Source organism: Dicentrarchus labrax, unplaced genomic scaffold (genome assembly GCF_905237075.1).
Source record: "Dicentrarchus labrax unplaced genomic scaffold, dlabrax2021, whole genome shotgun sequence".
NCBI lineage: Eukaryota > Metazoa > Chordata > Actinopteri > Moronidae > Dicentrarchus > Dicentrarchus labrax.
Genome location: NW_026136701.1, coordinates 11,680,819 through 11,707,503, shown reverse-complemented (window position 1 = coordinate 11,707,503; position 26,685 = coordinate 11,680,819). Strand labels below are relative to the sequence as shown.

Below are 26,685 nucleotides of genomic sequence, written 5' to 3'. Positions count from 1 at the left end.
ATAAGCAAACAGGGAGTAAGAACACAAAGCTCTGCATTGTTTTACTGTATGTAAATAGAATGAGCACCAAATTTTTATATGTGTTGGAGATTAAAGTTAAAACATGAAGTAAACTGTGATGGATGTTTTCAATGGGCAGCTCAGGCAAAAATGTTACAGTTTGCCTTCATTTTCTTTTCCACTGAAGTTTTTCTAACCGTGGAGTAGTTTGTTCAAACCTACAGTAAGTAAACCTGCAGTCTCACCATTAATTCCACATTGTTCATTTTATTCCAAACCTGTATGATCATCTGAGCGCTCGTGATTCGTGCCCTGTCTGACTTCTTTTAAATTGGTAAGTGCCGTTTTATAACCGAAAGGAATGATGGTCAAAGCTATGAAAATAAGACACAAGTTGTGTGAAACCTGAATCTCCCTTTAAGTCTTAAAACCTGCAGCAGAGTGAGGAGTTCAGGAGACATGGGAGTTTGTGAAACACAGAAGGTTAAGGCTTCAGGGAGAGAAATGTGAGCGTGATGTTTCTGCTCGAGGAGAGAAGGAGCTATGATGGGCTGCGTAGTGAGAGGATTTGATTGGGAAGGTGACCGGGGGTATGTGGGCGTGTTGAAGGAGCTTTTGATCTCAGTGTGTGCCGAGTGTTTGTGTGTGTGTGTGTGTGTGTGTGTGTGTGTGTGTGTGTGTGTGTGTGTGTGTGTGTGTGTGTGTGTTTGAGGATAATGATTGACCTTGAGAAATGCACCAAGGGTTTTAAAGATGTCCTGTGTGGAGGATTGCTGCTATTAGATTGCTGGATGGTGATTGTGGTGCATGCATGGACAAGGGCACAGCGCCCCCAGCTATATCTATACATAGTACACACATAATAATACACACACACATTACACACACGATAAAACAGCAGTCTTTATTAAACTGTGGAATTACAGTACAGAGCCTTGTTGTTGCATCAGAGGCCGCTCACAAAACTGAATTTAATGGCGTTGTTTCCAGTATCATTCAGCAAAACAGCGTGAGTGAGTGTGTAATATTGCCACTGAGTGTGTGCATGTGCATGAATGTGTGTGTCCACAGAGGCTATCAGGCTTTTAAGATGCTGGCTGCTGGTGTTGTCGCACATGTACGTTGTAAAATAAAGGCCATGATCCCAGTCAATAATGAACAAGCGGGACTCTATCTCAGGGCAAATAAACAGCAGGTGGGAACTACGACTCCTCTGCAGTGTCAGTCCTCCTGACCTTCTTCCCCACCTCCTCGTGCTCTTGCTGTTGCTCATTCTTTGACTCCCTCCCTCAAGATAAATTATTCTCTCTCACACTTTCCCTGTTTTCCACATCCTGCCCTTTCACTTTCCATTTCGCTTACTTTAATTTACTTTCCTGGCTGCATTTTCTCAGACGTGACCCCCGTGCATTGAGAGTTTGTTGTTCATTCTCCCGCTCATGGTGTCTGTCTGTCAGTCTTCCTGTCTGTCTGTTTCACTCTCTGCTGCTTGGGTTGGATAGGACTAACACTCATAATGAATTAAGCATTTAGCTTTGCTTCATTATTTTGTCTGGCACAACCATCCTTGGTGTCAATGTCAATCTCTTTAAAATAAACTCTCAAATTGAATTCAGTGATGATTGAATCTTTCCTTTCAAATTACAAAAATCTCACCCGCTGAGAGATATTAAGTCCTTGAAGGGTTCTCCATCCCATTTTTCTGTTAGAGTTCATCAGCACAGTGAACAGAGTCTGCTCAGCCAGGATCAGATTCATTTTGAATGTATGAATGAAAATGGGTCTGATATTCCTCATTATCAAGGGGGTTTATTTTCTGTCAAATACAAACATCTTTCTTAAAGCAACTTGAATTGTTCACTGTTACGCCATTGCTTTTTCACATTCAGAAGAAAGCTTCTTACTTCCTGTGAGACCTAACTCTGAACCATCTTGATATGGTTTCTTGTTCAACCACACAAAGCAGAAAAATTAACTCTGAGACAAACAGCCTTTTACCACAGCATCACATAACAGCAGTTAATGTTACACTCTGCCAACTGCCATTATCATCAGACTGCTTTTACAAAACAGAGTAAAAAGCCATGAAAACACACTGGCTTAGTGAAAAATACAGTTTGCTTCTAACAATGGACACATTTAAGCAGACAATTTATTGACCTTCAAGTTAATAACCTTGAACAGGCACTGCTATAGCGTTGCTAGTTAGCAAGACAACTCTAAGATTCTCTGTTCAATCAGTAAATGTAATTATACTGGGTCTCAAGCAGGAATTGATGGTGCAAAAATGAACTGAATTGAATCACTTCTACTTAAAATCTTAACACAAAAATGTGACGAGGCATGCAATCACACAGCCAGACTTCTGTTTTCTCTCCCAACAAACTAGTAGTTTACTGACTTCAACAACTCAGTGTGTCTGTGTCCTTCTCAACATTGAGAGACAATGTCTTTGTTGATGTTGCAACAAGTCCTTTTGGATTTTTTCCAATTTAGTTCCAGACTTTTAATTTGCTGCCCTTATCAGAGCGAAACTGGAGGGTTTACAAATTTAACCAGCTTTATGTGGGAATATTTGGAGGTAGTTGTACAATTTATTACAAACAAAATAACGCCTTACAATAACAAATCTGCTAATATGAACACAACAGCTGACTTAATGAAGTGAAATGAAATATGGATTCAGTCTGAATCTCAGAAACCCTCGGCATGCTTCTTTAAAAAGAAAGACTTCTGTGAGCATGGATGTTCATTGAGAGCAGTATGTGTGACAAAGTAACCTCAACTCAAAACTCTAGCACATACTTTTGTTTGGAACATTTTATGGTCTGGCTGAGATGTCATCTTCAGTCATATGATAACAGGTGGTTGTGAAAGCAGGTCTTAGTTCATGGATGGTCTTTGGCGTCAGATGTGAATGTCCTCCTTGATCCTTTTCCCATCACTCAGACTCCTGGTCAGTGGTTTTGACCTCTTCAATGTCTGTGTTCTCCAAACAAGATTTCTGTTGTTATTTTAATGAGACTACTATGACTTTAAAAATCTCACTAACATGCTTATGAGAGTTTTAGAAATAACCTTGTGCCTTTTAATAATATCTGTGATTATTCTTAATATGATCTGTGATTATGGGAGCAGTAGGCTGGATGAAAAATGTTAGTAGAAAAGATGAGAGTGATAACAATCTCTTCTTCTCATTACCTGTTTCAATAAGAAGAATGGAGTCCATCAACTGTGTGTGTGTGTGTGTGTGTGTGTGTGTGTGTGTGTGTGTGTGTGTGTGTGTGTGTGTGTGTGTGTGTGTGTGTGTGGCAGACCTCTCATTACCTGCCCTGCTTGAATTAAAGACTCGTGTTTCTCAGACTTCATTAAATGTTGATGTGGGTCATGAAGTTTGTGGCTCTGTTCACCTGTGCTTCCTGTCCCTCCACAGATGTTAATGCAGGTCAATGAGATTACTTTTTATGTGTGTGTGTGTGTGTGTGTGTGTGTGTGTGTGTGTTGTGTGTGTGTGTGTGTGTTTGTGTGAGTGAAAGTACACCCATGCCCATATCTGCTTTTGTTAATTGAATGTTAATGCAGGTTAAATAGTATTACCTTACGTTTTAATAATGCAACTCAATTATTGACCACACGCAGGATGCGGTAGCTCTACTTTCTTCACTTTACTTATCCTCATCGTTGTCTCCCCCTCCTGCTGTGTGTGTGTGTGTGCGTGTGTGTGTGTGTGTGCTTTAGTTTCAATTGTTGTGATAACTTACTGTAGTTTGACATTTTTATATATTCTAAAATTTGCTGATAGTGACTGTCCTGATGGCATGTAGTGTGTATACGTGTGTGTGTGCTTGCACAGGCGCGTGTGTTTGTGTGTACGTGTGTGCATTACCATCTAATGCCATCTGTAGAACAGACCTTTAGGGCAGGGGGGACGTTATTCATTAACTATAACCACATGAGTTCTAGGCAGGAGCACTATAGAAGTTTGTGTGTGTGTGTGTGTGTGTGTGTGTGTGTGTGTGTGTGTGTGTGTGTGTGTGTGTGTGTGTGGGAGCATGCTCTTTGCACACATAAGGTCAATCAGTCCCACTCGTAGGCTTCACTTTCCTCTTTTCCTCTTTCCCTCCTTCGCTCTCTTTCACTCTTTCATGTGTGATTCTCAGTAGATGAACGACTTTCTGATCGGTGAGGACTCTGTTAATGAATGTTGTATTGCTATTGATTTCTCCTTTGATCCCTCAGTTTGTTCGGGCACAATACAAACCATGTTTTCCTGCATCGTGGAGAGGAGGGCTCAGCTGATAGCCATGATGGAGTGTTGTGCCCCGGTCCTGCAAATTAGATTTTAATGATTCAAGTATCATTTCTTGAACACTCCTCACAGCTCCCTGCTGAAATGACAATGTGCTGCCCTCTATGAAAGTCTGAAAGAAAGAGTCAGGAAAGAAATGTTTCTGTACTCAGGCTGAAGTGATGTTAAAACACAAAATCATTGGCCTTCTTACATCATTGTGAAAATATGTGTTTATTTTGTATTAAGGTTAAACATAAATTAAAATTATGCTTTTGCTCAATATATGTATCCTTGTAATTACAAGAAATCTTGATAACAGCTATACATTAGTTTTCTCCAGGAGGAGTTGTTGTTTGTGCAGGCAAGCATTAGCTAATAATAGCAATTCTATTCCAACAGACACACAAACAGTTAAATAACTGTGGGGCTAATGTTGTTAGCTGTTGATTTTTGCAGTTATTCCGCTCCGTGATTTGTGACTCCTTATGTTACTCCATCTATTACGCTGTGTTGTGATTTGAATCACAGAGTACCATACAGAGTGCCGAGGTCACAGGATCATCCCTTACTGTGAGTTTTGACACTCTCCCAGTGGAAGCTAATTAGCCTGGATTGCTAGCTCCGACTCTCCGAGTGAAATACAAACTTAACAGCACAATGTGTCCCACCAAATGCTGAATGTTGTAAAGGGAGAGATGACTTAAAGTACCACTGTGTAGGATTTAGTGGCATCTAGCGGTGAAGCTGCAGATTGCGACTAACTGAAACCGCTCACCTCAACCAAGCGTACAGGAGAAAGTACGGTGGCTGCATAAGGCCTGATCATCTCTCCCTCTGTAGATAAAAACAGCTCATTCTAAGGGAACGAAAACACAACAATCTTTATTTTAAGATGATTATATACTAATGAAAACATACCAATGAATATTATATTCATATAAATTTCTGCCAAGAGATTAAATGTTACCCACTGGATGTTTTAACTGCTAACGGCACATAACCAGTGCTATGTGAGCTTGCTGAAAAGGAGAATGAAAAATAAAGGAAATGTCTTTTATCCACCTTCATAGGCTATAGAGGGAGAGGACGTGCTTCAGTCGGTAACCATGTTTAAATGCTTCTAGATAGTAACGTCGGCTCTCAAATGTCAGTCAACTGCTGCTGTGAAAAGCCCATCCAGACTCGTTATTTCCAAATGTCAAACGAAATGTTCCATATGTGCAAAAATATAGGTTTTTATCTTCTTTTAAAAAATGAAAAATGATGAGCTGCAGTATCATTAGGTCGATATAGTTTGTATTTCCTTACGCTGAAGGTGGAGAAAATTTTAATTTAACAGATGCTCAAATGCAATGATTGTCTGTGATTTTAATCTAGTTGTGCATCCTCCACGCTGCTGTGGGAATCATTTGTTTGGGTGAATGTAGATGGACAGATTTTCTGTAACGTCCTTTGTACTGACCCTCTATTCTACACACACACACACACACACACACACACACATACATTTTGCTCTGAGGGAGCACAGATTCAAACATTATTTCTGCCTCACTGCTACACAAACAGGCTTGCAGAAGCCTGGGGTCTTTTCACCATTGGTGTGTATATACACACACTCGTAGACACACACACACACATTCTTCCAGGCACACATGTGCGTCACCCTCCCTGCAGGACTTTAGGCATGTGAAAGTCACTTGGGGATGCCAGCACATATGTGTCGCTTTGTCCTTTATATGTGTCATGTATAACAAAGAGGCCAGTGGTTGAGTCACAGTGTAAATGTATACAGTATCTGTTAAGGTTAGCTGTCTCTTTAAAATGAAATCACTTCTAGTTTACACAACAAAACTCTCGTGAATCATGTGCTCCATTGCATGCTGACCTCTGTTTTTCACCAGCTTTAAATTGGTCTGAAATTTCTTTCCCTTTAGCAAGGCAGTCTGGGTATTTTTTCTAAAACATGTTGAAGGGAGGAAAGGCTGCATCTACAGAGAACTTCCTGTTTTTGTTTGAATAGTGAAGCAGAGACGGAGAGGACAGCTGCGTTTTTCATGTACACGACTACATTCACAGATGTAAAGAAAGTGAGTTTGGATGAACTGTCAGAAGTTTTTCATTAGCTCATCTTCTTGCGTGACTGCCTGTGTGGAGCTGTGTGTCCCCTGACTCAGTGTGTTTCAGCAGCTTGTTAAAGTGACTGTTGCTTGTTTAGGAAGGACAAAAGCCTGTGGCAAGTTGCTTCTCTTCTTCTTCATCTTCTTGTTTCTCCTCCTGTTGTTTATCTGGTACCTTGCTTTCTGGAAACTGCAGTATTGGCCCCATTAAAAGACAACCTCCTTTTCTTCTAACAGTTTTTAGAAAAATACATTTTGAAGATAAAGAATACTTTATCAAACAAGTCTTGTTGGGAAAGTTTCCCAGAGATACTATTACACCCAGGGATCATTCTTGAAACCTTTTGTCCTATAAAAGTGAAACAAGCAATACTTTTAAATATAATGTATACTCACAAACTCTCCTATCAGGCTCTTGGGGCAGCCGCAGTAATTCCTCATGGTGACGGTGGTTATTCTTGCTTATTTGACCAATGATTCGGCAAAGTTTTATACTCATTGGGAATTTATTTCCTTTGTGGTAAAAGGTGTTACATGACATAAGAAACTGCACACTTTTAGGGCGGATTAACTCTACAAAACACCCTATAAATGTTACATTCAAAAAGAATATCTGAATACATGAATCCTTGAATACCCCGCAACCCCCAAAATATAATTTCCATAAAAAAATATTCCTTTAAATGTGGGCCAATACAGTATTCATCAACTTTAGCATTTGATTCACTCTTCTCCTTTTTGGTTTCCCTCACAGCCTGTCAGCCTTACTCCTGATCCTGGGTTAATATGCTGTGTCAGCTGCGCCTTCATGCGTGTGGATTTTCACGGAGAAGCTTCTCTAACGTATTTATCTCCAAACCCTTCCATATCCTTTTCCATTTGAGAGTCTTTATTCCTCGATCCCCTGTTTCCCTCCTTCCTGTTTCACCCTTGATTTACACTTTCTGGCACTCACCACCTGACCTGAGCCCGCGCCTGTCTCCCCCACCTCCTGCTCCCTCCTCCTTCCTCCTCCATCTATTCCTCCCTCCTTTTAAACATCGAGTCATGAATTTATTATGTGAATCAAAATAGAGCAATGACTCTTTGTCCCCGTCCCTGCATGTCATTGGTCTAGAATGAATAATTCAGCCACTGTGGTTGAAGTTAGGATCAGGGAGAAAAAGGGAATTATTTTGGAGCCGCACTATTCAGGCTATTTTCGAACGGCGAGCTGTCAGCGCCTTTCCTGCAGAGCTCACTCTTTCTTCTCCCTCTCCTTCCTCCCACCAGTTGACTCGCTATCACCTGAAGATAGAACAAATTCCTTTCTGTCTTCTCTGTCCTTGGGAAGGACTGCATACTAACCAGCTAGAGGATGGGACTGGTGTTGGATGAAGTCAGCCTCGTTCTTTGTGTTCCTTCTATCTATAGGGTCGTGTGTACATTTGTTGTGTAATTTCTTGGCCGTATTTACTACAGTGTTGTTGACACTGAAGGTTTGTGCATCTTCCAATACTGAAGGTTGTTTGTCAGTACGTAAGTGGTGATTATGGATGCTCTTTTGCAGATTTCTGCTGAATAGCTTTGATGGCATAACATGCAAACAGTTTATTTCACCAGCTTCCACCCTCAAAGACAGCCATTGATCTCATTACGGAACGCTTCCAGTCTCACCCTCTTTGACTCTCTTTGACTCTCATTCAGTGTTTGCCGCTTTAGATGTGGAATGACAGTTATTGAATGCCCTAAAACGAGTTGCGCAAGCTCCCGGTTTGCATTTCATGATACTTTGCAAAGAAGAAATCACAGGGGAGAGGCTAAAGTGGTTATCGCTTCACATCACACAATCTGTTTGGGGTGCTAAGGGTGCAGCGACTCACCAGCAAGGGATCTGATAACCCTGTGAGGCTATGTCAGAGGCCGCTGAGCGGTCAACCACCTCCATATCCATACATGATCTTCACATGGACCAAAATGCAGAGACAGAAGCACATAAGGTCAATCATGCGCTTGGATACACACACATAGATGCAGATGCACACTTGGATGATTATTCTCGGCCTCCTGGGGCATCATTGAAACTTTTCAGCCGTGACCTCGCTAAGAGGAAGAGAGGGAGTGAGATGAGCAGTAGAGGGAGCGAAAATGAGAGACGGAGAGAGTCCTTGAATTTTAACCGGATGCTCCCGGGGGAGAACTCCCATCGTCTCTGTGTGTCTTCAATGCCAGAGTCCCACAGCTTCCTTTAGGAGCTCAAGGACCCTGACTGCTCTAATATTCTCTCAGGGAAGCTCGTCTGCCATCACTTGCTTTATAGAAGCTTTTTGGGAGAAAAATCATTTGATGAATCAGTAGCAAAAGGTTTCTCTTATCTGGTTTTAGCGCTGGATAATGACATTCCTCCAGCAGTAGCCAATTCTTCCAGAGCAGAGGATGTACCAGAGGATAAATGTCACTATCACTTATCAGTAATGTGATCAGGGTTCCAACTACATCATCCCTTCGGTGGTGTGTGTTTTAAAGGAAAGTCTTATTATTGTAGTTTTTGTTGCCTTTTCTGACGGTTATGATAACGTAGTAAGGAATTGTGGACATCTGAAAACACAGCAACCTAGCTATGATGAAGACAGGTTGTAAATAAGCCAGCAAATATTATCTAAAATGAAGGACAGCACAGAAAGTACTGGAGAGAGGATTTTTGTTTTTAATGTCTAGTAAAATCAGCACCAAGGCTTGAGGCTACACCATGCCACAACTTATGAAGCACCATTAGTCCCCAGTATTAAAGAAAGGATGTTGGCCTTCAGACCTAACAAGTCATTTTCCTCAAGCTTGGTGCTGGCAGCTGGGCCGTGTCCTCTAGCTTGTTGCCAACCATGCACTGCACACAGCTTGCCATTACTTTCATTTTGCAAAAAGAGTTTTCCACTTTTGCAGGACACAAACGTTCTTGCATTTGAGAATGAAAGTTCATCCTTGACGTTGTAAACCTTGGAAGTTGATGAAGCAATTTCATTTGTAGCTGTTCTGAAGCCTTTGATGGTATCACATGATCTTCCAGTTCATTCTTGATCTCGGAAATGGTTTTTCCCTTTTGTACTTTGTGTGGTAAGGTCAAGAATGAACTTTCAGTGTCATGTTTATCACAAGAAATGTTCACGATAATCAGTTTATATCAATATCACACTATAAATGTAATCAAAGATTAAACAAGTGTCCAAGTAGTCGATGCAGAACATGAGAAATTAGTAAGAAATGTATGAACTACAAAATGTATTTAAGTAAACAAATGATATGTAAATAAATAGAAATCTTCAATCTGGTACAAACATAAATCCTTAAAAATCCAACAGTCTGAAATGTTTACAACCAGGGAGCTTGTGTGTCAGTTCCCTGCCTGTTTACCCATCAGAGCCCCCAATCACGTGAATCACATTGTCCCCAGTTTGAGTTGGCCGGGAACCTTTCTTGCATGTCCATCTCTCTCTCTCTCTCTCCCCTCATTTCCTGCCACCTCCCTACTGTTGACATTTTGTTTCTTGCCCAGTCAGACGTCTTTTTAGGGATGTCACTATGTTCCCAGATCTAAGCAATTCATTTGGTGAGTGCCTGATAGTAACAGCGTCAGCCAGAACTATGAAAATAAGATCCAGATTACAGTTTATGACACTGGAAATCCATTGTTAAAGGGTGTGTGTGTGTGTGTGTGTGTGTGTGTGTGTGTGTGTGTACGCTGACATGGACAGGCTAATCAAAGCTGTCACAGTGCTGTGACTCCAGATAGTCTGTTGTCAATCAACGAACCAATCCTGTACCCAAACCTGGCAACCTGTTCATCGCCCTAAAGCTATGTCTATCTCTCTCTTCCTCTCATCCCTTATTTGTTCAACCGCTTTTATGACCTTTCCAGAAACTTCCTCCCCTGTGATCCCTCTCCTCCTCCTCCTCCTCCTCCTCCTCCTCACAGTTTCTTTTCACCACCTTGCTCTGCAGTGTTTACAACGCTTTCACAGCCATATGTGTGTATACATACTGTGTGTGTGTATATGTATAGGGGGGTTTGTACTGTATATACTCCTTTGGGATCTCTGGTGAGAAGAGGATCCATGAAGTGTGATGATCACCTGATGTCCTGTGAAGCACTACTTCTTGCACACACATACACACACACACACACACACACACACACACACACACACACACACACACACACACACACACACACACACACACACACACACACACACACACACACACACACACACACACACACACACACACACACATGCTCTGTTGGTGTTGTACAACCACAAGCTGAACAGTTTTATCAGTGCTCAGGGATTGTCGCCTTTGTTTCCTCAGTACAAAGGATTCAGCACTCTCCTCCACATCCCCTGCTTTCCTTTATTCCGTATCTCTATCCTTGTCACTCTCCATTTCTCTCCCCTCTCCATGTCATCCATTCCCATTTTTTTCCGCCTTCACCTCTATTTCTCCCCCCGCACTCTTTCTGCCCCCTCATCCCCACATCTGAAACGGTAGCGACAGCTCTCATTGGTTGCACTGGCAGAATCAGAGGAACGGGCAGCCAATAAGCTTACGGGCTAACAGGGTCACTATTATCCATGAAGCAGTGCAATTACTCTGCCGTCTACATCTCTGCTATGTATGCATATGCAATGCTTTCCCCTGTCCTTGTACCTACATTGCACATTTGCACTGTACATGAACATCCTTCTTGCATATATGATTTATTTACAACAGCTTGATTGAGAGCCACGTTATTTGCTGGGGGGGTAATTAGATTTCAAGTTATTGCATTTTCCACCTTGATGCAATTTAAACAAAAAAGACTAATAATTTGAGTTGGTAACTGCATGCTATTTAACATACATTTGCAATCAGTTAATGCATTCAGGTAAAAAATGTATGTCCATATTCATTGTGAATTCTCCCCAAGTGAATCCGGCACCCTGCTGCTCTTCAAAGAGTAGGGAAGGAAAGCTGTCGCTCTTCTCCCCTCCCCCTTCTTTCTCCCTCCAACTCGTTCCTTTTCTCTGTGTTTACTTGCCACACAGACAGTTATATATTTGTACCAGTCAGTCAGGCTGCATTCAGCTGTGCAAATTACACAAGTTTTCCTCTTTCCTTCTGTGGACAGATGTGGCCTTTTCACTCAGTAAAATGCCACTGACGTCTTGTGTTATGAATGGAGAATATTTCAAATACTAAATTTCAACCTTCAGATGATCTCGTTGTGTGTTATTGAGCAACATCAGGATTCCTGGGTCTCTCTTGTGGCATCTGACTGAGCGTCAGGCCTAATTTGCATCATTAGATTCTCTCAACGGTGGAATGGCTTTGACCTTCCTCCATCATTAGTGACAGAGTGAGACAGAGTGTCCCTTTTACTTGCCCCCCACCACCCCATCTCTTCCTCCTCTTTCATCCATTACTCTCACTTCTTTCCTGTCCTCCTTGTCCATCATCTTTTCCCCTGGTACTCAAATCCATCCATCGCTCACATTGTGGTCATATTATGCAGCTCTACACTCTATCTATTTCAATCGTCACCCTTCAATTTCTTTTCATTGCACTTCTTCCAGCGCCCGTCTTATTTGCAGCGGTATATCAAGAAAGGGGTTGGCTGTCTTGGTTTTAAATTCCCTGTTTGGCTTTCACCTATCTAACGAGCTGGAGAATTGAATTAATTTCTCTTCTTCTTGATACCAAAGGGATATTAAAAAACACTCCCACATTGCATACACACTCACAAACATGCACACACACACTCAGCTTTGCAGGGTGAAAAAGGCGCCGTTGTCTTTCAGGTGAGACGTCTCCAGGGAAATGTTTGCCTTCGCAGCAATCGCCCGACTATCATCACAATCTGCGGCTGCTCCGTTGGTGCTGAGAAGACGTGATTCCACTTCCCAATGACCAACCCTTGGGATTACCCCACCATTTTGTTATCTGGAAACTCATTAGCCTTTAAAAAGGAAATGACACCAGAAATGAACTCCCTTCACATCCCATCTAAAGCCCGGTAATCAGAACTGTGATGACAGAGACTCCTGTTTACACGAAGGAGAGATTTGTCTTCTTTGACAACAATATGAGACCTCATTTATCAGCATGACCCACTGACATGTAAAAATAAGACCGATAAATATTCGGTGTGTATTTTGCAAACATTAAGGAAATGCTGTCAAAATCAGCTCATGGCAGTGACCAAGCTTTTCGGAAGCATGTGTGAGATAATTAATGAGTCATTTCAAACCACGCCAGTAATAAGGCCACAGATCCCCAAAGGGCAAAACTAATTCAAGACTGTTCAGTCACTTGTCATACTGTGTGTCGCTCAAAATGATTGGTGTCTTCATGTGTGAACGTTTTTTTTTTCTCAGAGACAGGTCAAGTTTGATTAAATGATTTTTATCTCCCCGCTATTCTTAACTCTTCTAACTTGCACTCTTGCTAATAGTGTAATAATCTCTGCAATCGTTGGTTAATTACGCCCCAGGATAAACAATTGCCACACTAAACGCTCTTCCTCAATATACTAATAAAAAGACATGTAAGCACAAGCTTATTCGCGTGCGCGATTGGGCACAATTTGTGCAGCTTTTTGTAGCTTCAGAAGTGCACGTACCAGACTTAATGACTTGTAAGTCTTGTATCTGCCTACCAGCTGGCATGTGCCCAAACCTCTGATCTGCAGAGTGAGTTCTTCATCGTTCCTGAAAAAACATTATGGTGCACATATAGCACCGTATCACACATGCTATTTCAATACATCAGAGCGAGAAAAAAGGAGATTTTGTACATCTCAGCACGAGGACATGGGCTCTGTAGCAACTCCAGCCTGCTCGCTAATGAGGCAAAGTCCCATCCTGAATAACAGGATCACACTTAGTAGTGACATTTCCATAACTGCTGAATGCAGATGAATATGGTTAAAATGTTATAGGAAAAGGAAAATCTCTAAATTAGCGACACTTTATTGCACCTTACTTGGGGAGGCACATTTTCCTCATCTTGTAATGGACAGTAATGTTTTGAGTTTTGATTCACTCTTCAGAAATTGCCCCCAAAGCTTGTTTAAAGCATCTGTGTATGTATTCTTTAAGTGTGTATGTGAGTCAGAGACACCTGTGACGTAAGCGAATATATGTTCAGAGTTTGAAGAGAGCTAAGTTCAGTGATAATGTGTGGGTGACTTTTGTTGGGATGTAAACCAATCTGGTCCCCTTTTAGCCTTGGCATTTCACTAATGTCTGCCGACTAAGCTAAAACGACCACTGCGCTGGAGATTTATGATAACACAGTAACCCCTGAAACTCCAGATCACGTGACCTCATTAGGAGTTGGAGGGGAAGGTGTGAAGTCACATGGTAAAAATAGTGTATGCACGTTTACTACGACTGAGTCTGAGAGAGTCAACTTAACACCTGAGCAGAGACCATATGGCTGCAGGCAAGGTTACCTATCTAATAAGCTAGGCACCCAGGCTGCCCTCTGTTGTTTGTTTACTACACTATATGTGTGTGTGTGTGTGTGTGTGTGTGTGTGTGTGTGTGTGTGTGTGTGTGTGTGTGTGTGTGTGTCTGTGTGTGTCTGTGTGTGTGAGCATGCTGTGGGTGTGTGTTCTTGTGTGTCTTTTCATATGTCTGCGCTCTCAGCATGTGAAGCCATGTGCTCAGGTTTGAGCCAGAGAAAAGCAGGTCAAAACACTGCAGGGTGTGAGAATCATCAGAATGGCTACCGCTAATTAAATGTGCCAGGCCTTCAAGTAAAACAAAAGGATCCATGTTCGCTAAATGTGAGCGCTGACTGAAATGCTCTTTGTTTTCAACATTTCTGATGAGTTAATATGGTCAGAGTAACCCATTCAGACCTACTGCCTACTGTCAAGGGACATCAAATATTTATTGTTCGAAACATTTAATGTAATCAAACTCTTACTGAATCTTCAGTAATCTTTTTCATCAAGTAAAGTCTTCAGTGTAGTTATTTGCTCTTCTTCAATGAAGGATTACTCTTCAGTTCTGATATAATTCTAGGAGAATCTATGCACCCACCCATGTAGCTGCCAGTATACTTTCTCCTTGGTTTCTGATTTGTCCGGTACTAATGTAGTTTGGTCATAATTGCATTAGTTGAAGGCAGCAAGATGGATTCTTGCATGATTTTGTGATCTTGCATTGGGCACACATTCATGGTCCCCAGAGGATGAATCCTTATGACTTTGGTGATCCTCTGACACCATGAGGTTCACATGATTTTAGATAAATGTCTCAAGAACTCTATATAGTGATCCATTTTTCTTTTCCTTTAGCACCAAATTAAACATTATACCTACTCAACATCAGCATGCTAGCATCATCATTCTAGCGTTGCTGTAGTCTCTTAGTCGTGTTTGTTGTTTAGATATCAGTTTATTTAAATGCAGACCTTACTTTCTTGAAATGCTGTAATATTAATAAAATAAATGCATAATTTTTAAATGTAAAGATGTATTCCATGTAGAGACAGTAGGCTGGTGATAATATTGTTCTGATGGTTTATGAAGTAAGAACAATAAAATGTATTGTTTCATATCAGTCTTTTTCTTTGTTTATGTCAGTGTATGTTTGTTCCATAAGGGTCAAACACAGACGCGACATAAGGACGGGAAACACATGGGACACAACAGGGTTATAGATAAATTCAGATGTTTGTTCTAATTTTGAACGGAACAAACAATGTTTAAAGCTATTCATTGGATGCTGCAGTGTTTTGTTTTTCCCTTTAATCCCTCTGTGTATATGTATTATGTCTGTCAAACACGGGACTCTCTTCAGCTGTCAGATTAAACCCAGAAAGAAAATGAGGAAACAAAGACAGAGGGAGAAAGAAAGATGGAACGAGATAGTGTGTATAGATTTACATGTTGGTTTAGGGGATTCACATAAAGATGGAAATACTAATGCTGTAACAGCTGAGGAACTGAGATCTATCTAGTGCTTAGTTTTGTGACTGAGAATACTTTCAGTATTCAGTTTTCATTTTTGACCATTGTCAAACTGTTATTACTGTAATCTGACTGACGTGATCAACAGAATAGATAGGCCTTTGTTTCGACAGGTGGATGGTTTAGCAAAGCGTTCACAGGGTTTCTCTTTCTGGTCTCGTTTGCAGTGAGCACAGAGAAAATAATTACTGTGAAAAAAGAATGATGTACAGATACAATCACTTCAGAGGATTGAAACATGCCCACACACACACACACACACACACACACACACACACACACACACACACACACACACACACACACACACAAACTCTTCATTGATGTTTGTCATGGATTTGATGTTCTGGACTGCACAGCACTGTTGCTCATTATAACAGAGAGGGAAATAACAAAGCCAGTATTGAGTGGAAGCAAAATCGAGCAAGGAGCAAACTAACACAAGACATCAAAGAAGTGAAGTAAATATATTGTATCTTTCTCAATATCCATATTCTCAGTGACACATTTGATGCAACATCTTAGCATCTCAAGTGCGCTAGGAAGGCGAGAACAGCTATATCTCTATACCAACCAAGTGTGCATCAGATACTGACTGGTTAAAGAACAAAGTGAAACAGTCAGCAGCACAGAGACATTTGAAACCAGTGAGAAAGTTAACTCCTGTGTCCTCTAATTGATTCAAATTGTTGTTTCAAGTTTGTTATCTCTGAGTCACAAGTGTCGACTTTGCATTCGTGGGTTTCATTAATCTAATATTGTCAGAAAATCTGTTTTATTTCACATTTCTCAGCACATGTGTAAGGTGTCATTTACCTGAGAGCAGATTCCTAGACTGTAATATTCCCATAAGGTAAAAGTGAAAGGTCACTCTCACTCAAGACCAACTACTTATACAGTGTTCATGTAAATATTCATGGCATGACCATTTATGAATAAACTGAATATTCCAAATAGTTCACTGCAGTGAAAACACAAACTGAAAAAAACAATGTGTAAAAAAAAAGAGGATGTGATTACATATCCTTATTTCCTGTCATTTTCTAAGGACCATGTCCCGTATATCCACGGTCTGTCCATACAGTATATGGATTATTATAAACAGGACATACAATAGTAATTACAATGTGGAGGTAAACTGATATACAATCTAACAGATAAACAAAGAAATAAACAGACAAGATATTGCTTGTAGACAGGTCTTGAAGTGTTTAAAGTGTTTAAAAATCTCTAAATTCAGTTCGCTAAACAAAAGGCTTGAGGAGCTATTAGATCGTTCTAAATTTCACATACAAAAGTCTTAAATATGATGTGGGCAGTAATGTTATTTATGTAATTAAATGTTTTTGTTCATCTTCTTAAAGGCAAGTGTTAAGTTGAGCAAAAAGTTAACTTTTTTTTATTGATTTTACTCTACTTATTCTGGAATTATTGTTATAGAAGTGAGAAAAATCGAATAATAAATTATCCATAATGTGAAAAACCAGTAAGTTTTGAATCATACTTTCATACTTTGTCCGTTATGATCATGAAATAGGTGTTAAATTAAAAAGTCTTACATTCTACTATTAACCCTGCGGAGACCAGAGCTCACAACTTTCACTATTTCCTTGATGTTCAAGTGTAAGACAGGAATAATATATTCTTTATAGTTCAGTGGATATTCATTTATTAGTTGCCTCTATATGTTTTATGGATTAGCTGCTTGTGACTAATCACTTTGAGTAACTCCTGCTGCACTGAGTGAAACTGATACAGACCAAAGCTATCAGTGTCATGGGATTTTGCCAGTCAGACTCCCTGCTGTGCCCGGTGCCCCTTACTGAGGTCTCAGTGTTGGTTAAGTTCAAAGTGAAAACATGACAAACACATGCACACACACACACACACACACACACACACACACACACACACACACACACACACACACACACACACACAGATGAAACGACCTTTTGGGCTCGTCTCCCTTCTAATCCACTTAGCGTTGTCTACCTCCTGCCCACACACCAACCCAGACAGCTCCTGTCTGAATGCAGGGACATTTATAGAGTACATGTTGTTCAACCAACACCCATTCCAACATTAAAATTATTTTCAGCATTATGAAAGTAAATTGTTTTTGGGGATGTGATGTTTGTTGAGGAAGACATTTGAGGACTGGAAGAGATTCTTTTCCCCTTAATGAACAAGCAGCACATAGTTTTTATTTTTTATTTTTTGTCTTGTGGGGTTTTATCTTAGCTTGTTTTAGCTTTTGTTTGTTGTGCTGTTGTTCCTCTGTGGCTGTCAGGCATTGTTCGGATGCACTGTGCATCCTCCGCTCATGTTCAGTTTCAATGCGATTTTGGCTGACTTTGATGCAGTTATAGAACTGAGGCTGGAGTTTGGCTTTCTTAGCTCGTGCCACTTTTTAACTAACTAACTCTCAGTATTGGTGGTGTCTCACTTTGCTGTGCTTCTCAGGAAAGATGCAGACATAAATCAGCTCAGAGAAAACAGTGATCTGTGAAGTATTTTGGGGATCACCTGGTTAGAGGCGAAACAGTACAGTAGGAGGCTGCGTGAGTCAGAAAGCGTCTCTCGTTTCGTGAAACATCATCCCCTGTACGAGGAGACAGTCATCAGCAGAGAGGTGATGTTCCCCAAAGGATGATGTGATGAAGTGCATGTTTGGTTAGGGTGTGCGTGCGCGCGTGTGTGTGTGTGTGTGTGTGTGTGTGTGTGTGTGTGTGTGTGTGTGCTGTAAGCCTGTAGCTGTGCTGCAGACTCAAGTTGTCAGGAGTATATGAGAGGATTGAGACTGACAGTGTTGATATGTTACCTTGCATCCTCAGCTCAGCAGCCGTCTACCAAGTGTCTATGCATGCAGTGGCTGTGTGTGTGTGTGTGTGTGTGTGTGTGTGTGTGTGTGTGTGTGTGTGTGTGTGTGTGTGTGTGTGTGTGTGTGTGTGTGTGTAACCTGTGCCCATGTTTATCAATCTTCTAATATTTATAGTAAAGGAGTTTTTTTGCTAAAAGTTAAGAATAAGACAAAGTTAACAATCAATTTACAGGAAAATGTCAGAGGAACCATTACAGATTAACTTTCACGAGGCTGAAAGTTTGAACCTGTACCACACCCAACAGTGATGTCACAGGCTTCCAGAGTATACTTCTACATCACTGCAGCGAGGTGAGACGTGGCTTAAGTTGTGTGTTAAGTTGCTCTCAAGCAACTTACTTATCAACTTATTTTTTGCAGCTTGGGGGCGACAACACAACATTGACATATTAAATTGATGTGAACTTTACACATCCAGCAGTTACAGAACAATATTATATCTGTCCATTATTCTCTTTTAGCTCTGTTTCTGGTCTCTACCAACTCCCTTTACTACTACTTTCAGCTGCTAAATGCTCCACTATGTTCACCATCTTGTCTTCTGTTTGGTGCTGAGCAGGTAGTGTACAGTGGGTTGTGGGCCAGACAGCTAAACAATGAGCTGAACCTCATTTAAAGCTCCGTATAGATGAGATGAGCTGCAGATTCAGGTGATAATTCTCTGTAGGTTAATCACTACCAACAACCTTCACATTGTCCATACTTTGTTATTGTAAAAAATATTGATTATGCACGCTTTAAGCTTGCAAGTGGGAAGGAAAGTGAAAGATTTTAAGATTTCCCTTTTGGCAGTTTGATAAGTACGGACTTTTTGTGTGTATTTTTGTTGTTTTTTTTGTTTAGAACAACATAGTGCAACAAATCTGTGTCATATGAAGTCATTTAATCGTGTATTTAGTCCAATATTTTTTAATTCTGCCAATAATATAAGAAAGGGTTCCAGACACACTTGATATTCCTGAAACAGGTGAAGCTAAGCTACGAGGTGAAATGCTCTCAGAATATCAGAAGTCAGAATATAAGTCTAGAAGGCTGAATGTGAGACCAAATAACTAACTTACTAGAGTTTTCTTCTTTAAATTATTGTTTAAATTCTGGACATACCATTGAAACACTAACTGCAGCATTCAAGTCAAAAGTTTGTGGTTTTGGTTTTAATCAGCTAAAGGTCAAACGAGGCAGCTTGTCAGTCTTAATCAGTTCACACTCACTGCCTCAGTGACTCAGACTTCTTAGAGGAAGAGGATGCGGCTACAATAGGGTCGGAGGGCACTGAGCGCCATCGCAAGTATTGTGTCTCTTTGCAAACTTAAAGCAACTGCACGCACTGCACACCGCAGCCCACTGAACTGATGTCAGCTTGAAAAATTTTCCGTTTTTCTTTGTGAACACTCGGGGCTGTGGTTTATGGTCAAATCTTTTACTGGGTGTCGCTGTGATGACGGCCATGATGTAGACAAATATTTGAGACTTTGTGGATGTTGACCAAGTGTTTGTGTTCTGTTCATTATTTCTGTGTTCTTTCTGTTCCAGTTTTTATTCATAATTAATCTCTGTGTTCCCACTCCAGGCACTGTACGCCTCGCCACTATGGGAATCCTGCTCTGTGAACCCCCACCCAGGGCTCCTTCCATTTTTGTTCCGCCTAATTATGTTGTGATGACAGTTTTCCTTTGTTGTCATTGCAAGTCTGGCCGTCGTTTTTTGTTTTTTTGCTTACAATGTGGGCACTGTGAATCCTTTTTTAAGACTTAAACTTTGATTAGAAGAGACAGAAATAAACTTGATTTCATTTTCCCGACTTACAAACAAAACTTCATATTGACTTGAACTAGTTGATATTTCTTGTACATTATTATGGCCAAACTGAGAATTTACGCCCTTTTAATCATAACTCCCTTTACCACAGTTGTCTTACCTCCTGATGTTTACATTCCCCCTCTCTCACCCTCTTTAGTGCAACTGTTCCAGAGAGCTGCTAAGCTTTCCTCCACACTTGACTTGGGCTTAAAATGGAGTGACTAAGCACAGATTTAATATTGGACTTATAACTACTTAGCAATGGAAAGTACAAACTGTCAGCTTTCCCATGAAAAGTAAAAATGTGTCAAGCTTGCACCTCGGTTTGTTTGCAACAATAAAATGTAAAAAGCCTTCTCTAATAACCTGCTGACTGCTTGACTGCTCCAACCTCACTGATGCTGAATTGTGTGTCTTTGAGAGGTTCCTATCGAGCGTGTGTGTGTGTGTGTGTGTGTGTGTGTGTCTGTGAGAGAGAGAGAGAGAGAGAGAGAGAGAGAGAGAGAGAGAGAGAGAGAGAGAGAGAGACAAAGCTGAGGACGGAGGGATAGGGTAGAGGAGATCCACGCTCTGCTGGCCAAATATAAGGGCTTATAAAGGCTACCAGTCATCATGGATGACCTATTTATGGTCAGACACACTGCCACACAAACACAATAAAACACACCAGACCACAACCTTATTTCAGTCAGACAACTCACGTTTGAAATGTTTATTAAAGCAACATAGCATATTTAAATTTTTGCGTCTAGGCTCCGACCTCATCACTCCCCGCAGATGTGTTTACATAGAGGTATTGGGGAGTGATGAGCAAATACCTTAAACCCCCTGCCGGAGCCTACAGGTGGTTGCTGGGGTGGTGGTGGGTCTTACAGTGCAGCAGGCAGCAATAGCTTACAGAGCAGCAGCAGCAATACGGATGCAGGGCAACAGCGGCATTGACAGAGCAGAGGGAGAGCTGGGAAATTGTGCAGTTTAAATAGACCGCCAGATGGGGTGCCCTTGGTTAGTGATTATGGAGTGCGGCATGTCATGTGTGTATATCAGCGCAGCTCGAGTTGACTGCCTGAACTAGCTCGCAGGCTTCGCTCCATTTTTGTTATTTGGGAAGCACCTTTTCTTGGCAACATGGTGTTTTTAATCAGACTATCCTGAACCAGTGTTAGAGACATCTGGTCATGGTCATCTGTGTGTCTGTGCAGGCTGGTGATATATGTGTGATTGGACAGGGATGTTGGTTCCCAACATCTGCTCATTAGGTCAGAATTCAGTTATTTTTAGCTTCAGGGCTGATTTTCCTCCCATTCTTCTTCTTGTATCTCCCTGGACAGCTGGTCTGTGGCAGAATATGCCTTCCTTACTGTCTGTATAGTGGTGGATTTTGCCTCTGCTGTTTCCTTAACATCTGGCAAATGTTAATTTACAGTTTGTAGTGTGGATTTGGGGACTCCTAGTGTGATCTTGTATGTGTTGGTTGTCCAGGAACAGGATCAAGCTGTAAGACTGTGACCCTGTGCTCTTTCATGTTGAAGCAGATACAGAAGTAGTACGATCCACAGGACACAGGCTGTGATAAAACCACTGGCTGCATCAATAGTAGAAAAACTATCCTCAGTATTTGCTGTGAGAGTGAGAGTAACGGTGTGTCTTTATTCGCCTGCTCACTGGATGATGCGCAACTCCTGTGGGTCCATGTGTTTGATGAACTGTGTGTGTGTGTGTGTGTGTGTGTGTGTGTGTGTGTGTGTGTTTTAAGGATCCCTGCCTGTCCTTGAGTCCAGCAGTGAGGACCTTGTCTGCCTCCACGATGTCATCTCATTGATTCATGCTGCGACACTGCCTCTGACCCGTAGGATGACTCTCAGGGGGGGTGTAGAGACAGGTTACATCCATCAGACTGCCTAAGAGCTGGGCAGATGTGCACTGACACACACACAGACACTATATACATTCACAATATAGCTAAGAGTCAATGCTAGTGGCTTAAGTGCAGAAGTTCTTTGAGCTAAATGCTAATGTCAGCATGTTAAAATGGTCATGATGATAATGCTAGCATTTTGATGTTCAGCATACTCCTGTATGCTTCCATTTTCAAATTTGCAATCAACACAAAATATAGCTGAGGCTACAGTTTTAGGGTATTAAGTCATAAACAGAAACTTTGACCTGAATTTAGTTAAAGAAGGGAAGGTCAAGAGATAAACAAGGGACCACGAATTTATGTACTACATTTAATGGCAGTCCATCTGATAGGAGATATGTTTTTCTGAATATCTCAATAAAAAAACAAAAACATTTAATTCATGCGCTACAGGAAAAGTCACCATAGTCAGTAAGAGTCATCCTGCGGGGACCATGAATGTCTTCCTGAAATTTAGTGCCAGTCCATCCGGTATATATTTAACTGAATAAGTGAAGAGTATGACCTGCTAGTAGAGTTACCAAGGAGATCATCAGAGATATTAAAATTCCTTTTATGGGGACCATGAATGTCTGTTCAAAATCTGCTGGCAATCCATTTGATACATTAGTTGTCAAGGTATTTCAGTCTGGACCAAAGGAATGGATGGACTGACCTACAGACTGACCGACATTGCCATTAGAGATCCACCATTCAACTAAGCATTTAGTTGAGAAAACTGTGCTGTGCAGGAAAGGAAATATCATCACGTCAGTGCCAAAAAGATCTCGCCAGAGTGGGGACACGGATGCAAATATTGTTTGATTTCGTCTTATAAATAGCTCGTTATTTTAGAACATCTGTATACTCCTGTTTGTTTTTCAGATCTCTCTGTTACTCTCCTGGGCTCTATTCCACTGAGATGCTAAGGTTTGCTGCTCTGTTGTTGTGGTCATGGTGAGTTGTTGCTGGTTGACAGTGCGAGGCTGAGTTGCTGCTGAGAACTGGGTCAGTTTGTGCAGCAGTCTGCACAGCAGCCTCTCTGTGCCTGCGTTTTGTCTCCCAGCGAAAGGAAAAACTGTGCCAGATTTATACCAGATCCTTCAGATACGGGATCTGTAAACAGAGTGTTTTCCAGGCCTGTCAAAAATTGTAGGACTTATCCACCCTGGGGCTGAGTAGATGAGACACGATCTCTGGGGGGTTTTACTGCAGTTTGTGTATGTGTGATCATGTGTGAAAATATCTGAGTGTTGTGCATGTGTGCAAAGAATTTGTCTGCCATCATTTAAATTTAGCTTAAATCCCATTTCATCCTGTTTGATCCCATTGATGCCAACGCATTGAAACAGTCAGATGTGATTAGGCGTTCAAGAGACTGTTTTCTAAATCCAACTTGCTAGAAAGAGACTTGAGGCAAAGCCTACAGCAAAGAGAGAAAATTGTGAGTTTTGGCTCTTTTAACTGTGTGACTCGCCCTCTGAACACTGCCCATTAAGCACAAACCAACCCATATATTATTAATGTGTTTGGCTCGGCCTCACTCCACTGCCAGCATCAGAGTGCATTTTAACATGATACTCCCTGGTGATGATGATATATTCTCTCTCATTTCCACTTCATCTTAAAAAACACACCACCAAGAAAGTGGTCAAGAGTTAACATCTGGGGGTTTCTGGTGAGAATTTCTAGCATAAGAGCGAAAACCTTGTGTTTAGCAACATTTTCCTCAAGTATTAAAGTATTCACACAACTTCCTGATAACTAGATGGACACTTTTGTGTTCCAGATCTGATGCCAGGTGCTCTTTGACTGTCTCTGAGTTGAAAACAGTGTGTGGGTGAGATGACAGGTTGCCTGAAGGAATGTTAAAGCATGAGTGATTCATCTTATCTTCGTGCTTGGAGGACCAAAATGATTTTTAATTCATACCCAGTAAAATGCCACGTCCTACGCATACATTCATCAGCACATACCTGATCAAACACATATTATGACTTGAGTACACAGTGATACAAACACCTCACATTTCATAGGTGCGGTGTGTGTGGCTTGCAGGCATAGCGTGATTGTTGAGGAGCTCAGTCTATGTTTATGCGTGGTGATAATAAATTCATTGTGTTTGTCAAAATGGAGCAGACGGTCTCAGTGCTGCAAGGAGAGCTGAGGAGATGCAACATGCATGAATTCGGCTGAAGCAGAAGAGTCTCCCTCGCATGGTTCCCGCTGTCCTAGTTCCCTAACTGAAGCCATAGATGAATTAGTGAGAAGACAAATTATCTTACGGGTATTATCTTATTCTGGTCCATGTTCCTTTAATAGGGTCTCGTCATTTGTATTTTAATGCCGTGTCATGATATGTCTAAAGTCTCTACAGCTTTCCCTACAATATTTCTTAAACTGCAGGAAGCATTGATAATTTACAGCTGTGTGGATGTAATTTTTATGAGCTTGGGAGATGATAGATGGTAGATTCTCTAGTATCGTGTCTTTATTCATTCTTCTCATATATTCTCTGTTTCTCCCCTCTTACTTTGCTTCTATCCTGTTCCTGTTTTCCCTCTCTCTGTAAAATCTTGCAGGTGTATGGTGAACTGACCCTGCCTGCGACAGGCGAGGAGTCAGAGGACCAGGGCCATGATTGGCTCTCCTGGCCCTGGTGGGCTTGCCTTAGTGCCATGGCCGAGGGTGTGGCGATGGGTCCTGGGTGCTTTTCTGGTTGCAATAATAACCCTGACGCTGCCAGGAAGTAGCCAGGCCTGTCCGCCACGGTGCGAGTGCTCGGCTCAGCTGAGGTCAGTGTCGTGCCAGCGTCGGCGGCTCACCAACATCCCAGAGGGGATCCCCACGGAGACACAACTTCTGGACCTCAGCAAGAACCGGCTCCGCTGGGTGCAAGCTGGTGACCTGGCACCGTACCCACGGCTTGAGGAAGTGGACCTCAGTGAGAACCTCATCGCCACATTAGAGCCGAATGCCTTCGCCACCCTCCAGAGTCTTAAAGTGCTGAAGTTAAGGGGGAACCAGCTGAAGTTAGTGCCCATGGGGGCCTTCGCCAAGCTGGGCAATCTGACCAGCCTTGACCTGAGCGAGAACAAGATGGTGATTTTATTGGACTATACCTTCCAGGATCTGAGGAGTCTGAAACATCTGGAGGTGGGAGACAACGACCTGGTTTATATATCCCACAAGGTAATCTCGCCAGCATCTTGTCTCTATCGTGACTGTGTTACTAATGAAAAACTGGATGGAAGAACGTTTGCTGTATTTTTCTCCTCCTTGGAAATTAGATCCCAGATGATCACACTTTCATATTTATAGTACTGGAATATATTCTGTAGTTTTAAATAGGCAGTAATGCCAAGCATCTATTTGCCAGATATAGAGCCAGTATCAATTCCTGATTTGGCTCAGAAATATGTAGTTCAATGCTTTGGGAAATACACTTTTTCACTTTCTTTCCAAGAGTTGGCCAAGTGAGAGAATTGATATCACTCTCATGTCTATACGCTAAATGTGAAGCTACAGTCAGCAACTGGGTTAGCTCAGCACAAAGACTGAAAACACAGGGAACAGATGTTCAAAAGTAACAAAATCGTCCATCAGCATCTCTGACACTCACAAATTGACAAAGTAAATTGTATTTGTTTAATACATACAAAAACTGAAGTGAAAAAATGATTTCCAGTCTTCATGCTAAGCTAACCAACAGACTGCTGGCTGTAGCCTTATATTTAAATGTTGAATTATTCCTTTAACAAAGGAAGATGATGTGTTGTATGTATTTGTGTCCATTTTATACAGCACTCGCAGCCCCACAAACTCCTAGAACTTCTCAACAGAAACAATATATACAAGACATTCCCTGTTGGCCATCATGCATATATGTAAAATGAATAACAATGTCTTATTTTAGGTTTAAACACCCTTTATGTTCCTGATTCCCAGGCATTCTCAGGGCTGCTGGGGCTTGAAGATCTCACAATAGAGCGCTGCAACCTGACATCCATCTCTGGCCAGACGCTGTCTTACCTTCGCAGCCTGGTCACCCTTCGCCTCCGGCACCTCAGCATTATTGCCCTGGAGGACCAAAACTTCCGCAAGCTCTTCAACCTGCGGGGTCTGGACATTGATCACTGGCCATACTTGGAGTACATCTCCCCTCTTAGTTTCCAGGGTCTGGACCTCCACTGGCTCTCCATCACCAACACCAACATCACCTCTGTCCCTTCAGCTTCCTTCAAGAACCTGGTGCACCTCACCCACCTCAACCTGTCCTACAATCCCATCACCACACTAGAGCCCTGGGCCTTCAGGGACCTGCTGAGGCTGAAGGAGCTCATCATGGTAAGCACAGGGTTGATGACAGTGGAGCTCCATGCCCTTGGAGGCCTCCGACAGATCCGGGTCCTCAACTTCTCCTCCAACGACCTGCAGACTCTGGAAGAGGGCTCCTTCCACTCTGTCAACAGTCTGGAGACCCTCAGAGTGGATGGGAACCCCCTGATGTGTGACTGCCGTCTGTTGTGGATCCTGCAAAGACGCAAGACCCTCAACTTTGACGGCAGAGTGCCGGTGTGTGCGGGGCCGGTGGAGGTGCAAGGGGTCAGCCTCAGCGCCTTCACCGATTCTGCACTCTTCGATCACTTTACATGCCAGAAACCTAAGATACGCAACCGTAAGCTGCAGCAGGTAATG

The 26,685-nt window shown here is 41.8% G+C and overlaps 1 protein-coding gene across 1 annotated transcript in view; it reads left to right on the top strand.

Moving 5' to 3' along the window:
- LOC127365927 (leucine-rich repeat and immunoglobulin-like domain-containing nogo receptor-interacting protein 3) overlaps nt 1-26,685 on the top strand; it is a 38,198-nt gene that overhangs the window by 3,456 nt on the left and 8,057 nt on the right. Inside the window, exons 2-3 of the mRNA XM_051404508.1 lie at nt 24,570-25,179; nt 25,936-26,679. Coding sequence (XP_051260468.1) covers nt 24,625-25,179; nt 25,936-26,679 — 1,299 coding nt within the window. The 5' untranslated portion in view covers nt 24,570-24,624. The remainder of the gene's footprint in view (nt 1-24,569; nt 25,180-25,935; nt 26,680-26,685) is intronic.